The 15,455-nt window shown below is 46.2% G+C and overlaps 1 protein-coding gene across 1 annotated transcript in view; it reads right to left on the minus strand.

Annotated features, from left to right (window-relative positions):
- The window catches only part of zcchc7 (zinc finger, CCHC domain containing 7), a 47,753-nt gene extending 32,298 nt beyond the window's left edge, over nucleotides 1–15,455 (minus strand). The window contains exons 1-3 of the mRNA XM_068592168.1: nucleotides 15,314–15,455; nucleotides 11,891–12,519; nucleotides 9,706–9,907 (exon numbers count right to left, since the gene is read on the minus strand). Coding sequence (XP_068448269.1) covers nucleotides 9,706–9,907; nucleotides 11,891–12,436 — 748 coding nt within the window. The 5' untranslated portion in view covers nucleotides 12,437–12,519; nucleotides 15,314–15,455. The remainder of the gene's footprint in view (nucleotides 1–9,705; nucleotides 9,908–11,890; nucleotides 12,520–15,313) is intronic.

A 15,455-nucleotide genomic window follows, 5' to 3' on the forward strand; every position in this document is an offset into this window, starting at 1 on the left:
GATCAAATGACTTCATTGGAGTCCTTGAAGGCTGGGTAAAGAGAAACGCCCTCATGCAACCAGATTAAACAAGATCCTCCACTCGAGTTTAAATCCACTCGCTGCTTCAAGAATCTCTGATAATATATTTTGACTTGCTGTTGCCGACAATACATTTCAAACAAATACTCGGAGAGATTTAGAAACCCGCCTTCGATCAAATGGTGTGATTTCAACTATGGATTCAATTTAATTACAAATTTGCTCCGTGCGCTGCAATTCTGGTCCAATCGCTTTTTTCTTCTTTTTTTAAATCGTGTTCAACGTAGTTGGAAAGATGTTTGTAAATGAAGTGTCTAAGAGGGAGAGCAGGAGCAGCAGAAGAGCCCGAGCCACATGATAAAAGAAGCTAAATCAGTCTGTAAAGGCTGCATACAACCCAAAAGCTTTCTATGTTGAAGGATCCTGACCAAAACCCCTTTAAAAAAGATTCGCTCCCTGCAGACACACAGAACAAGGCTCACGTTGACGCTGCGATGAACTCTTGCTTGTTGCCTGCGGCGAAAATATCAATAACTAAACTCCCCAAATGAGTTGGTAACTATCTCCGCTGCTCCGATTTTATCCTCAATAATTAATTTGCTCTCAAAAAAACAGCGACTGCCGGAATCTCAGCGTTGCGTTTAACCATAATCCCGAGCGGATGAAGAGACGGCCTCGCTGCATGCACGCACTTAAACGCCACTTGCAGACACATAATTTTTTGAAAGCTTGGGACAACCAGTCGTACTAACGACAGAGAGAGTTTACCCCACACATCCGATCCCATTCAGAGAGTCTGAACACGCAAAATGAGTGTTTTCTGTACGCCCCCACCCCCCCCTTCCTCCGCCGCCAGCCTCAAACCGATCCCGGCTGGATTAGCAAAGGAAAGCCTGAAGCGCGAGTGCTGACCCTGCGAGCCCCCGGCATAGCAACAGCCACGTAACCGGCGCTTGGTGAGGATGGAGGAGTAAAGAGATGGGATGGATGGATGGATGGATGGAGGGAGCAGAATTGAAGGATAGGGGGTAGAAAGGTAGAGCGCGGGCACGGACGCACCCTGATGTCGAAAATTGCGCACCACCCTACCTCCGCCCTATGAGCGAGCCGGCGCCGGTGACTGCGCGCTCTTTTCTTTTTTTTTCTCTCCTGAAATATAAATTTGGGCCGACCGCAGGCTATGTCCGGCCACGCGTGCGGCTGCGCTTTTTCAGAAGAGTCGTGGCTCAGGGAGAGCGAGCGTGGCGGCACGCGGACGTCCGATTTCAGGTAGAGACCAATTCATCTAGCGAGAGATCTGTTGTTTTTTTATAAACTATCTTTTCAAGGTGTAGGCCTTTGTAGCCGTCCCTCAGAGATGAAAACCCCCCGTCATCTGTGAGGAGTTGCCGTTTGCCAGTCTTTAGCCGCGTTCCAGCGTACGTCTACATCCCGGGCGTTTAAGAGGCCCATTAACTGGCGAGCTCGCCGACCCTAATGGGACTCCTAATGGGACTCCTAATTAGTGCTTTATTGAAGGCAGGTGTGATGGAAAGGTCAAGCAGTTAAGCAAACGCACCGCAAAGTACCGGCAGCGATGGAATGACGCGTGGCTGAAAAAAAGAAATTAGTAGGGGATCAAGGGGGGACAAAGAGGAGAGATGAGGACGAGGAAGGGGTGGAAGTGAGAGAGAGAAGGATAAGGAAGGGTAGGGCGAGATTGACTGAAATATGGCGAGTGCCAGCGAGGCCAGACCAGACCCAGCTGGTCTCTGTCTGACGAGAGCCTTAATTAAGAGACGTGGGGAGAAGCCCTGGAATGGCCATGCACAACACACACACACACACACACACACACACACACACAAGCCTGTTTAGCAGTTTTACTCTCCAGAGGCTCCCGGCAGTGTGCGTGTGGTGGTACACTGCCAATCTCTCTCTCACACACTCTAACACTCTCTCTCTCACACACACACACACACACACACACACACACACACACACACCACCCTCTGGGACCATGTGAAAAACATCGCCCGGCTATTATTAGGAACCCCCTTTTTGCATACCGGCGCGAGCACGCTAACCCTGAATGTGTGTGTTCTCCCTCTGATCCTGTTGACTGTTAAACTGAACTTGTGGTTCTTAAAAACAGCCGACAGACCCACAATCCTCCCCCCCCCCCCCCCCCCCCCCTCCGGTCCATGACTGCCTTTGCACCATTGCCTTACACCCCCACCCTAAAAAAGCGTATTAATATTAATACATATCCCTCCAAACCCTGCCCTCCCCATCCCCCCACCTAAAAAATATCCCCACCCTAGGCTACCAGTTAATAAAGCCCTCTCGGCGACCCCTCCCAGACCCAGAAGAAGAAGAAAAAAAACAAGGAGAGACAATAAGAGCAAAGTTCTCCGGCCAAATAAAAGAACAGAAATTAATACAGTCCCGCGGGACCTCCCGCCGTCCCGCCGCCCCCCCACAATAATTTCATTTCCTATTAAGTGATTGCTTAATTATAATGATTATTATTGGTAATTGTAATTGACATTTTTTTCTCTCTCTCTCTCTCCCCTCTCGTACTTCTCCTCGGGTCTTCTTTTTTTTTTTTTTTTTTAAAAAGGGCGGGCGGGGAAAATGCACAAGAGAGAGGAACAAGACGGGGACAGACCTGTAAATCAGGCCAGACGGGACGATATGACATTGAAAATACCGCCATAGCCCCAGGCCACGCTGCCCGCCACAACATAAACTGAGGGTTTAAGGGCTGAGAAGTTTGTATTTAACCATGTGTACGGGCGTGTGTGTGTGTGTGTGTGTCTAGATCTCTCATCCTGTAGCTTCGGGGCTGCAGATCTTCTTAGCTCTCTCTGGGATGTGCTGGTTAAATAAAGGTTAAAGAAGACAGGGATTCCCTATGCAACCCCCACACTACAGTAGTTTATTACCCCTTCCTCCAGGCTACGGTTACTGAAAACCTGGCTTTGTGTGTGTGTGTGTGTGTGTGTGTGTGTGGTTTTTGTGTGTGGGTTTTTTTTTTGTGCTAAAAAAATAAAATCGCATCACGTTCGTTCCCGACATAATGCAGCGAACTTTCTAACTCGCTATTGCATTTTGTGTCACATTCTTTCTCTATTCGGAACTAAAGACGGTGAAACCTGGTTCCAGTGGTCCGGGGCACGGTTATTGGGCTCACCTCAGGCGTGGTGAGGCTGACACCGGCACACACACACACACACACACACACACACACACACACACGCACACACACACGCTTTTGTCTTTAGATGCGCACACCTTCACACTCCAACACCTTCACTTTCACTCTGAAATGTTCTCACATCTAAACGACGAAGAATATGATCATTGTCATCGTCACTAATACAAATTTAATTTTTTAAATATAAAAGCCATCCATCAAGAGAAAAAGGCTTGGTTTCCAGACGCCCTGACTGCCGAGTGTGTGTGTGTGTGTGTGTGTGTGTGTGTGTGCAAGTTTAGCCGAAAGTGTTTTCTCCTAGATGATATTTGAATGCAGCCCCTTGATGAACAAACAGCCGTGTTAATACAAATGAGCACCTGCAGTCACGACCGCAGATGTATGTGGGTGTTTTTTTTTTTTTCGTCGGTTCCAAGAAAGAAAGAAATAGATACATTTCCATAGATTATTTTGACAAAGGCCACTTTCAGACAGGATGGCCCATCTCATCCAGATGCAGATAAATGTCGTATTAAAAAAAAAAAGTAAAAAAAAAAAAGTAAAAAAAAAAAACTCCAGTCAAGGTAGAAAGCGAAAGGTTAAAGTCGCATTACTTCAATTATAAAATAGACTTTTTTTCCATGGCTGACTTTCACATTTGCTCAGAACCGTTCAGCTAAATCTAATAGCAATCCAACACACACATAAATTCATTTCATCCTCAAATCTGTGACTCAAACGGCATCGACGTCAAGCTTAAAAAAAATATATAAAAAACTGTCCAAATGTGAAACGGCTCGCGATATAAAACGGCTCGTTTCATTGGTCTTGAAACCAGATTTGCGGGGTTTTTTTTTTACATTTTTATTCTCGTAACGGAGCTCTGGCGGGTCAAAAGGGGAGAGGGGGGGGTGTGTGAGGAAACCTGCACGTGACAGAGATGCAGCCGCGTCAGAGCCGCTCTGGTGTCTCGGCCCCGGAGACGAACCTGACCCTGACCGACGGCAACACCGTGGCCGATCCTTTTCAAGGCCTGTCTCATCCACTTTAACTTACCCGCTCTCATCTCTTTTTCTCCCTCACCCTCTCTCTCCCTCCCTCCGTCTGTCTGACGCTGAGCCGTGTGTCCGTGCGTCCACGCGGAATTTTTTCGGCTGCACACTCAAGTGCTGCTTCACATTCTTTCAGATTTCGATCTTAAAAAAAAAAAAAAAGTCCACTGCCTCCTTCCTGCCGTGGACAACAATTCATTTTAAAAAAGGGGAAAACTATAAGAAGGGGGGTAGGGAGGAGAGAAAGTGTCAAAAGGCAGAGCGGGGATTAAACTAATAATTGATCCGACGGTGGATCTGAAACTTCCTTCGCGGTTGTGCACAGTGGAATAGTTCTTGAGAGGCATGAAGGTTTGTTCGGGGGGGAAACGGTCCGAGAGCCACGGCGCACAAAACGCATCGCTGTGAAAAATAAGCAGCACGAAGCGCTTGCGTCGCACCAGAGCAACAATGTTGCTGTGGTCCGTTCAATGTGCAAACTGCGGCGCGGAGGCCACACGAGGACATTTATTTTTGACGAATCGAAGGCGTCGGCACCAGAGAGGCGCTCCTCGCAAGAGGACACAACGGCCGACGTGACCGCCGACTGAAGGGATTTATTTCATGTTGCAGATGGAAGCCGCAGATTGCAGTCGTCTTTATGTTTCAGCTAGCGATGGAATCCAAATGATTCTTCAAATCAAATTTCAAACTGAATTTCCCACGATTTATTTCGCGTCGCACTAATATCAGGCCCGCACAGTAGTCTCATCCGATTTGCATATCCTCTGTCAAAACTGGATAATACAAGTCAAACTATGGCACAGCAATTTCATGGTGTGTGTGTGTGTGTGTGTGTCTGTTCAAACACACTGTGTGGTAGTGTGGGTGTGGCGTTACACCTCGTGTGGCACTGGGCAGCCAAGATAAGAGCTGATCCTATCCATGCTTCCCTTCTGCAGCGCCCGCCCACCCACCCACACACACACACACACACACACCCACACACACACACCCACACACACACACAACTGGTGCGGTACCCAACATGCCATTGTAATCTAATTTCACAATCCCAATGCCCACAGCCACAAAACACACAGAGAAAGCCAACTAAATCCAGATTTCCCGCGTACTCTACGGCGACGTGTGAGTTAAGGTGACACCAGGCAGGTACGTCACCTGGCAGAGCGGGCGCCACACGAACTACGGCGTCTTTACCGTAGCGGCCCAGGTTCAAATCCGACCCGTGAACCTGCATTGGCTGCTTGTCCTCCCTCTCTCTCCCTTTCTGTTTCTCTCTCTCTCTCCGTCCTATGGCCTCTATCCATTTCCACCTGTAATATTTAATTCAGATCAAAAAGACCAAAAATAAATCTACGAAAGGAAAAGATGAGACTTTAAAATATACAAAAAGCCAGCTCGGGGACTCAGATTACAGGAACAAGATTCTGGCCCAAAGCAGCATCACTTATTCACACACACACACACACACACACACACACACACACATCAGACGATATAGAGTGCTACTGTTTTAACACTCCAATGTTAGACGATAAAATCAATCTGAGCAGCATGACAAAACTGGAAGCGACAACACAGTGGAGAGAAAACGATGCTGCAGGAGAGGGAGAGCTTACCTTCCTCCTCTGGGAGATAGAGAGTTAACCTTTGGGTACAAACACACACCTTTCTCTCTAATTCACCAAGACTTTTAGTGACACACACACACACACACACAAACATACACACTCTCTCACTCACTCTGATGTGATCGGCCACCCCGATAGCGAGCCAGAAGCCGACTCTCTAAGCCTCAAACAAAGTTTGGTGTGCACTGACCAAGACCAAGGGGACAAAAAAAAAAAAAGAGAACTGGGGGGAGCAACAGAGAGAGAGAGAGAGAGAAAAAAAAAAAGTGTGACCACTGAGTGAAGTTTAACCACTTACGATTCAAGTTTAGCTCCAGCACACCCCGCCTACACGCCGGATTCATTCACGGTGCATGTGCACGCACGCCTCTCCGGGTGGGAGAGGCACTGAGCTGGATTTTTTTTCTTTTGGGAAGCCATTCTTTTTTCCCTTCTCCCCTCTTTCTTGTTCCGTCTGGTTGCTGCTGCGTGGCCGCCGGACGGCCCTTCGCTCATCCACCCCCACACACACTTTTTTTTCCTCTACTATCTTTTCTTCCCCCCCCTCCCCCATCTTATCCAGCGTCCCCACAGATCCACCCACCGACAGCTCCCCCTGTACGGCCAGGTGACAGATAGCTACTCCGCCTGTGTGTGTGTGTCCATCGGTGTGTCCATCGGTGTCTCTTTGATTTTTCAAGAAAAAAAAAGAACAGTGATGAGTGAAATAAAAAAAGAAAAGATGATCGTAAAAGTATGTGAACAAGTGACACCACGCGGGAGAAAGACGGAACGAGAAGGAGAGAAAGAAAGGATTCAATTTCTGCGGGGCGAGCGGGGGAGGCTAAGTGTAGTGAATGTGATTTGATGGGGATGCTGAGACGAGGGTTTAGGCGTACAAATACTGTTAGTCACTGCTGTGCAAACCTGTTACTCACACACCAATGTGGGAGAGAGAACAACAACAACAACAACAAGCGAGGCTCCCGGTGACAAGAGTCAGCACACAACGCGGCGTATCAAAAGAGAAATCAATCTTTTTTTATTTATTTGGTTATGAATCCGGCGGTTAGTGCAGTCGTGAGAATTCAACCTGAGATTGGCCTTTTCTCTGCATTTCTGAGTGAAATAAAAAGGGCATGTGAAACAAATTCCCAGACGAAGAAAATGAGCATAATTTCACCTCCAGCAGCAGACAGGAGGAATAATCAAACCCGTATCTCATTTCAATATAACATGCCCTATTCATTGTATACAGTATCTACTATATACTCATTTTCTTACTTTGCTATTTTTTGGATGAAGTACGGATTAAATCAATATACTTTTTACTATTTTTGGAACGCCGCTACAGCTACAAACAATTATTTTCATAGATTAAATTGAAGATTATTTTCCCGGTGAATTGATGGATATACATTTTTATCTATAACATTGTAAATTATGTCCCTCTTTATTCTCCCAAAGTGAAAGTTTACGGTGATATAAAAGATCACATTTGAGGGGCGAGAAGCAGGAAATGCTTGAAATGTACATCAAAGTATCTTTTAACTTTCAAAGACAGGTGCCGATTAACTTTCATGTCAATCAACTAATTTACGACAAATTTCTGGCAAAGATTAAATAGAGTTTATTTATCAACCTCGTGTCGCGCTTCAGTTCTGTCCTTCATTAAAAATCTAAACTAAGAACATTTAGTATGCACACTGTTTTGAGTATACAAACAGAACAAACAAGGTTGGCAGGTGTTTCCTGATTAAGGAAGAAGAGTGTTAAATTCCCGCCCCTTTCTGGTTTCCCTTCACCTTATTTTGAAATATAAAAATATGCAAAGCAGTCAAAAGAGAGACAAATAATTTTTACATCCCGTTTAAAACGCGCCAAGAATTCTTGAGAAGATCTTTTTGCAAGTCATAATGGTTGCGGTTTTTGTCGCGGTAATGTTGAGTTTTATGTGAAGCCGATCAGTGACTAGCTAGCCAGTTAGCCAAGCTACGCTACGCTACGCTACGCTACGCTACGCTACGCTACGCTACAGGTAGAAATGGAACTTACGAGACTTTTTGGCTGCGTCATCGTTCTCGTGACGCATCTTCACAGTTTGGCAAATTTCTTTTCAAGCAAAACTATCTTTTACTTTGACAAACATCATGCGTGTAATTTAAACAGGATCAAGAAAGGATTTGTCTCTCGCTGTGGACTACCAAACATTATTTACTACATATAGTGCCGCGGTGGTCGGCGAGAAAAGGGACAACTTGATCAACAACTTGATCATTTAAAATATCTCCTCTGATCTTGTGGTTAACAGTTAATGTTCTATTTCATAGAGACACTAGCTGGCATATTTTATATTATTATGATCAACAATGTGTTAGCTTGTCTCTCAATGCAGTCTGACTTCCTGACAAGTCTTTAAAAAGAGCTTTCTAAACAGCTGGGCACTGGAGTAACAGGAGTAAATGGTGTATTTGTTGGGAACTACTTTCAGCTGTGGATTCACACACATGTGATGCACTAGTGTGTGTTCACGGCAGCAGGACTCACTGAAAACAAACTGCAGTGTTGATGTTGATTGTAATTTATTAAGATGTCAGCCAGTGGAGCTCATTGTTGTGGTTTTAAACCTTAAAGCAGAACTCAGCTGCACCGGGGAAGACGGTGTATCAGGATCCATTCATTTTTTCTCTTAGTTTTTTTTGTCTTTTCATGAAATTCATGACAATATAAAAACATATTTGCTCGCACATACGCAACCACTGTTACGAATTACTGTGTAGAATCAAATTATCTCGCAGCTCAAGACTATTGAGGCTCGTCCCTGAAATTTCTTTGCCTTCAATTCTTTTTTTCACCCCCTTCCTTTTTTGGGGGGGATGGTGTGGGGGGACCCTCCCCCCCATCCTCCCACTTTAAGACCCATTCCACGCCACAACCATGACCCCCCATGTGCCGACATGAGGTCAAGCTCCAAAGATCACAGAGAGAAGCCAGACGAGAGAGAGAGAGAGAGAGAGAGAGAGAGAGAGAGAGAGAGAGAGAGAGAGAGAGAGAGAGAAACAGAGACCTAAAATCCTCCTTTCCTCCCAAAAAAAAACCCAGGCCAAAACCCTCAAGCCTTCCCACCAGCACCAGACCCCCTCCTTTAGCCCAGTTGTGTGTAGAGGAGGCAGTGAGCACTCTTGCAGAAACATCAGCCCAGGGAAATTCAAATGAGGAAGGAACGGTGAGAGAGACACAGAAAGAGGAGGGAGCACAATAGTGAGAAAATAGAATAAAAGAATGAGATGGGAGAGAGTTAGGTAGGAGGGAGAAGGGAGGGGATGTGGGGAGAGGAAAGGAGAAGGGGGCTGGAGAGGTTGCTGAGGCTGCAGGTTAAGATAATGCGTAGATCTGAAGAGATTTGCGGGGAACATTTTTATTCATTTTTTGATTACTCCCATCTCTCCCGACCATCTCTCCCGACCTCCCCTCCCTGCGTTGTTTGTCTCTCCGTTTGTTTGTTTTTGGCATTAGCGCCACAACTGCTGGTATGCGCGCGTGTATGTACACCCGCGCATGCTGATTAGAGAGTGGAATATTTTTGATGGAAACACAAATATTCGCACATATCGACACATATCGAGACGCCGCCGGGAATGCTGAGCGCTCGCGGAGCCGCGAGCGAGGCGAGCGTATATGTGCGAAACCGCGTGCCGTGCGCTCGCAGTGTGGCCTCTTATCAATGCCCTGCAGGCGGGGCTGTGTGTTCGGACTGGGGCGCTGTACCGGACTAAGAAGGACCCCGCCGCCGCCGTTCCCCGCACAGTTGGAGTGTACGCGAAAACAAAGAAAAACGCACCTTCGTTGCTGTCGGATGCTCCCTTCAGGTTAAGCGAGATGCTCTGGTCTCCGTCCTGCCTCCCTGGACCCAGCATCATCCAGTTCTCCAGAACCTCCGAGTCGGACGACTCTGATGAGTCTGATGAGTCTGATGAGTCTGACGACTCCGAGGTGCTTGAGTCCACCGTCACCAGCTCACTGAGATTCCATTTCTTGCTTCCCTAGATGACCAACAACCACAGTACAGACGTTAATACCACGCATTCACATGCGACTTTATGCTTCACTGAACGGATCACCGGGAGTTAAAAGTGAAAGAAAAATAGATAAAATTGAGAAAAACACTGCAGTTCTGTCCACTTCCTTTCCGTGTGAAATAATTTAGGCCTTTGTTTACAAACGTCATCGCAAAAAATTCCCGCCAGAGTCAAAACTTTTGGGCAACGCTCCGCCACAGCGGCGAGTCATTCACTAGCGTTGCTACACGCTTCACTGAGCGCCGCGGCTCAGCAGCAGACAATCAGCTGCATGAAACTGGCCACTCGACGGCAGCTCGACAAAAAATGAAAAATAAAAAGCATCCTGTGAATTTAATAAAAGGAAACACAAAGTGGCCCGTGAGGGGAAACGGCAGGTCAGACACAAAATAACACTTTAAACTTGTTTTATAAAAGACCATGAAGCCAACATGGCACTTAATGATATGGACTTTTCCGCAATTTTACGGAAAAGTTGGAATCTTACTCTGCGTTACGTCCGTGTCCAAAGAGCACATTGTTAGCATGTTAGTTAGTTTGCGGTTCCCTTTTAGAAAAGCCAGCTTTCACGACCAGCACATCATACGGCGGCGTAAAATGAAATTGCCGGATTTCTTCTATTTGTCACACTTCATTCTTTCAGATCTCCAAAATCAAATTGAATTGAAGACAACCAGAGTAAACTGACAATACAGTTTCCCGTTTCTATTTCATTTATTGAAAGGGAAAATCTAATCCAACGCCTATGTGGTGTAATTCCCCCCTTAAAATGAGAGGAATAAAAGGATTTTGACGATGCCGCTCCATACCATAACTTTGTCTCTTTGAGTTCGGAGGTGAACTTGCTGCATCTTTAGATCACAGACCGACAACCGGACGTCCTCCCTCAGAATTTCCTGGTACTATCCCGCGAGTCATCCCGGTCCTGAGGCAGCAGAGCCCCCTCTGCATCATCATTATTCCCACCGCCACGTTTGACTGTTTGGTACCATGTATTTAGCGAGGAATGCTGCGTTAGCTTAGCAACCGACGGGCCCTGACTCGTCAGTCCGCAGAACATTATCCTAAAGGGCTTAAGGGACATCAACGTTTTTGTCTTCTGTAAATGTGAGACAAGTGTTTCTGTTTCTTGTGGTTACTAGTGGTTGTCAACAACCCCAGCCTTAGACGTGGCTTTGTAACCCTACATACTGTGCTGCTTGTTGAGACCTCTTAGCCGTCTTCACTGCGTTGGAAAGGTTCTATTAAAGCGGTGTTCAGATCCGATCAGCAAGACATTGCGTTGGGATTTCAGTGAGGTGTGGAAAGCATGTGGGCACAATCCTAAACATTTATCAACCGCCCCAACAAGAATTTTAAGAACATGAAATCAGGCGATTTTCCGATCAGGCCAGTTACACTGAAGTCACACATACGCAGACACGGCCAGGTTCTGTTCTGGCACGATCTGTATTTTGTGTTTACCCCAGGTTGTTTTTTACTCATGCTCAATTTGGTTCAAAGTGTGACAAACACTTAAACAATAGAATAAATATCTGGAGCATCAAATAGAAATACATATATAATCCGGAATGGGTAAATACCTTTTCATTGCAAATGTAACATTTCAGATTTCTTTTACAGGATTCTCAAATCTAATGATAGCTCACTGGCTAGCTATGTTGCCATTGTCAACGGCAAGCTCAACAGCTGGCTGAGCGAAAATCAGGGATTGCTTTTGGGGGTGCTGAGTGGTAGATCTGCCACCAAGATTAGAGGGTGAAGTAAATGATTGCACAATGTAACAGCTAAAGAATAATGACACAATCGGCGTCTGGAGAGGTCCCCCTACAAGCCCCGCCCGCTTTCACTGTGGACAGTAGCCAGGCTGCTAGCGGTAGCCTTGATGCTAAATCTCTTTCCTCTACACAAGCAAACACACACACAATCTCAATCTTAGCGCTCTACCTGTTGGGCCGGGGTGGAAGTCTGCTGTCGCGGTAAGCATCGGCCCTTTAAGGTGCAGACCCCTTCGTCGTCGCCAGTGTCATCCTCGGAGATGGAGATGACGTCCGGGCTGGAGTCAATCACGATGACCTCCTCAATAAATGACGAAAACGACCTCGTACCTTTCGGGTTTACCGTCTTCTGTTTATTGAGTTTCTCTCGGGTTTTTTTCTCCTCCTCCTTCTTTTTCTTTTTCCGCAGGAGCTGCAGTAAGTTGTTCACATCGGGTGACGGAGACCTACTTTCTCCAGTATGTTCCCGCTCTCCGTCGACATTCGCGGTCTCCTCGGGCCCCTCAGGCTGCTGGCTGTCCCGGCCCTTCGGCGGCGGCGCCACCTCCCCTCCGTCCTCCTGCTCCTCCAGCGCCGCGGCGTTAGAGGAGTAGTGGAGCTGGCTGTAGAGGTGAAACTCCAGCTCGCTGTTGGCCTCCGACGCATCGGAGTCCCCTTCATCCTCGAGGTAGAGATCGTCCTCCAAGTCCCTCCGATCCTGGTACGCGCAGTACATCACCCCGAAGCGTGCTCGCGCCGCACACGCATGCAGACACCTTGCCGACGCTCACGCCCTGGAGGAGATGGAGGTGAGGCAGACTGCGGGGAGAAAAACACACGAGACCAGAAGGAGTTATTGTACGTCATCGCAACTGCGATCCAAAATCACATAACAATAATAGCATATGCGCTACAATATTGTCCACAGTCATTTTAGCAGAGGACTAATTGCTAATTACCAGGAGACCTCATGTGATTTAGAAATCCACACGAACAACTGGGTTTCATCCAGCACATTCGTACCAAATGAGTAAAGTCTGTACTCAGATGTCAAGACTCCACGTAACATCCGCTTAGATTGCAAATATTATACTATGCAACACTTAAATATCCATGTATTATATATAATTATATTACATCGGAAGATTCTTTTGCACCAAAAAATGCTGTCAAAGCTACAATTTCTTGACACTGAAACTAGTCCATTCCAACCTAATGCTATTGTCAAGCCAACCTGTACCCAACATATTAAACATTCAAGGCTGTAACTAATTATCTTTTTCTATTTAATTATAATTCAAGTAGACGGGTGATTTCGTTCAAACAAATCTTTTATTCCCTGCTCTCGCAATGCATTTGACAACTATCTGGCTGATGGCCAATCCACCAATATCAATTCAGGATAACCAATTGGTACGTTATTCCCAAAATTGGGAGTTCATCTTTTCTGCTCTTAACTGTGCATCTGATGCAAACAAAGTGACATCATTATTATATGTATTTCTACAGCACTGAGGAATAAGGGAACACAGGCCGCCGTCAATCACAGGGAGGGCACAGACTTTGGTCTTGTTTGGAAATCCATTGGGGCTTGTTAACAAAGCTGAGAGAGAGCATGGATCAGCTGCACTCCTAAATTTTGATTTTCTTTTTTTTTTTTTACCTTTTCATCACAGCGTTGGTGGTAAGAAACAGCTTGGATTCAGGTTTATTACCTGGGAGGCGATGCGATCAACAACAAAAACACTTTAACAATACATAAGCAGGGCCCAACTTTGAATGTTAGGAACGGTGAAATCATCTTCTTTCTACACGCTTTAAAAACACACACTTTGTTGCTAATTTAACCAATCTGTCTGTCCAACTCCTTCACTCACTCTCTCACACTCACACAGAGAGAGAGAGGGAGAGAGAGAGAGAGAGAGAGAGAGAGAGAGAGAGAGAGAGAGAGAGAGAAAGAGAAAGAGAAAAAGAGAGAAAGGGGGCACCGGCCCATTGCTCTGTCCAGTCCTGCGTGTCTGTGCCATGATGGCTGGAGATGATTGGCTCCCAGACCGCACACACCGCAGAAAGGCCACGCTACGCGGTCACAAGCCGGCCGCCGGGGATTAAAGGGACAGAAAGAAGAAGGGTCTTACCGGCTGCCGAGGGAGAGCGACAGTCTCGAAGTTTGTCGCACGGAGACCTGGAGCCGACAAATGACAGACTGTGTTTTACAGTGGCGGAACAGAAAAGCCCCCCAGCGCAGCCGGGGTCCCGGGGCACAGGTGTGTTCACTTATTCTGCCCTTGTTAAAGCTCGGCACAGGACTGTAAGGGTACATGTGGCCTTGTGTGTTGACATCCCCCCTGACTCTCCCTGTTAGTGCATCTGTTAAGGTGGAACAACTCCCACCTTCCCCTCAGAGAACCTGAGCACCGAACTATTGACCAACAAAGCACATCTGCTCGGTCAAAGATGAGTTATCGCATTGAACACAGAGCAACGTGTGCTTGAATCCGTCCGTCAGGTTTTAATAGAAGTGAATGGGAGATGAAGCGTATATTTGTAGGAGAGATATGTAATGGGACCAAGTGTCTGCTGTGGAATAAAATCCACATCATAACTCTGCCCAGCATCAACCGAAGCATGCTGCCCATTACTTCTATTCCACAATATTTTAGAGGGAGAATTTGCACTTTTTACTTTGCAGATCAAAACTTATTCTATTATCATGTATTAAAATACGCTGCACTGTAATAGATGCAACTACCTAAAAGTAAATAATGCAGCGGAAACAAGTTCCAGCTTGAACAACTGCATTAATAATATTATAAACAATATAATAGGGGGCATATTGCTTAATAGGTACATATTGTTGTCAATAACAATATGTAATGTAATATCAATTTGAATCATTTTATTGGGACTTATGTATATGTATTTTTTTTTACAATGGAACTTAGTAACTACTTGTACAACTCGGTAGCCAGTTGGACATGTCTGCGTTTAGTCGTGTGCGTGTGGAAACGATAGATAGTCGACAGTGAGAAATTTATTTATAAATTCACTGATTTGATGATGTTAGTTGCAATGGAGTTTTGTTGTTTTGGGGAACACACACACACACACACTGTGTAAAGTGACAGAATGATGTCTCCAGAACACAGCTCTGGACTAATAAAACTACAACGACAGCAGAGCTCTCAGTTGGATGAACGATACTGCACTCTGACCTGCAGCTAGCACGGCGTTAGCCCCGGCCAGCTAACCACATGCTAACGAGCTAGCAGGTAGACTGAAGCGCATGTTAGCTCTCTCGGTAGCAACCGCTAAGTGACGACCTAACGTTTAACTTTACAACCCCAAAAACACAAAGGGCCTCCAAAAAAATAACTGTCGCTGAGGAGGGACCATTTCTCGACACATCCACATGTCCGACAGTTCAAGCTAGCATGTGTCCCTCCTGTATGTGCACGTGTTAGACAGCAGAGCAGCCGGTTCGGATGTAAACAAGGAAGCTTTTCAATCTCGAGCGCGCATGAAAGAAAAGAAATGCGTGGAAATAACGTCCTCCTATTCGAGGGCACCGCTTTATGTGTCTCGCATGTAATGTCGGCCACCACGAGCTCACCTTTATCCAACAAAACGGACGGGTAACAAGAGTCGGAGCCGAGCTTCCAGTCAGAGGGAAACAGACTAACAACTTCCGGGTTTGTCCGAGGAAAAATATGTTGGCCGACCGTAACGTTTCACTCCGTACTGCTGGAGACTGC

Source organism: Clinocottus analis, unplaced genomic scaffold (assembly GCF_023055335.1).
Source record: "Clinocottus analis isolate CAN_PGR_092001 unplaced genomic scaffold, fCliAna1.0.p SCAF_26, whole genome shotgun sequence".
NCBI classification, from domain to species: Eukaryota; Metazoa; Chordata; class Actinopteri; order Perciformes; family Cottidae; genus Clinocottus; species Clinocottus analis.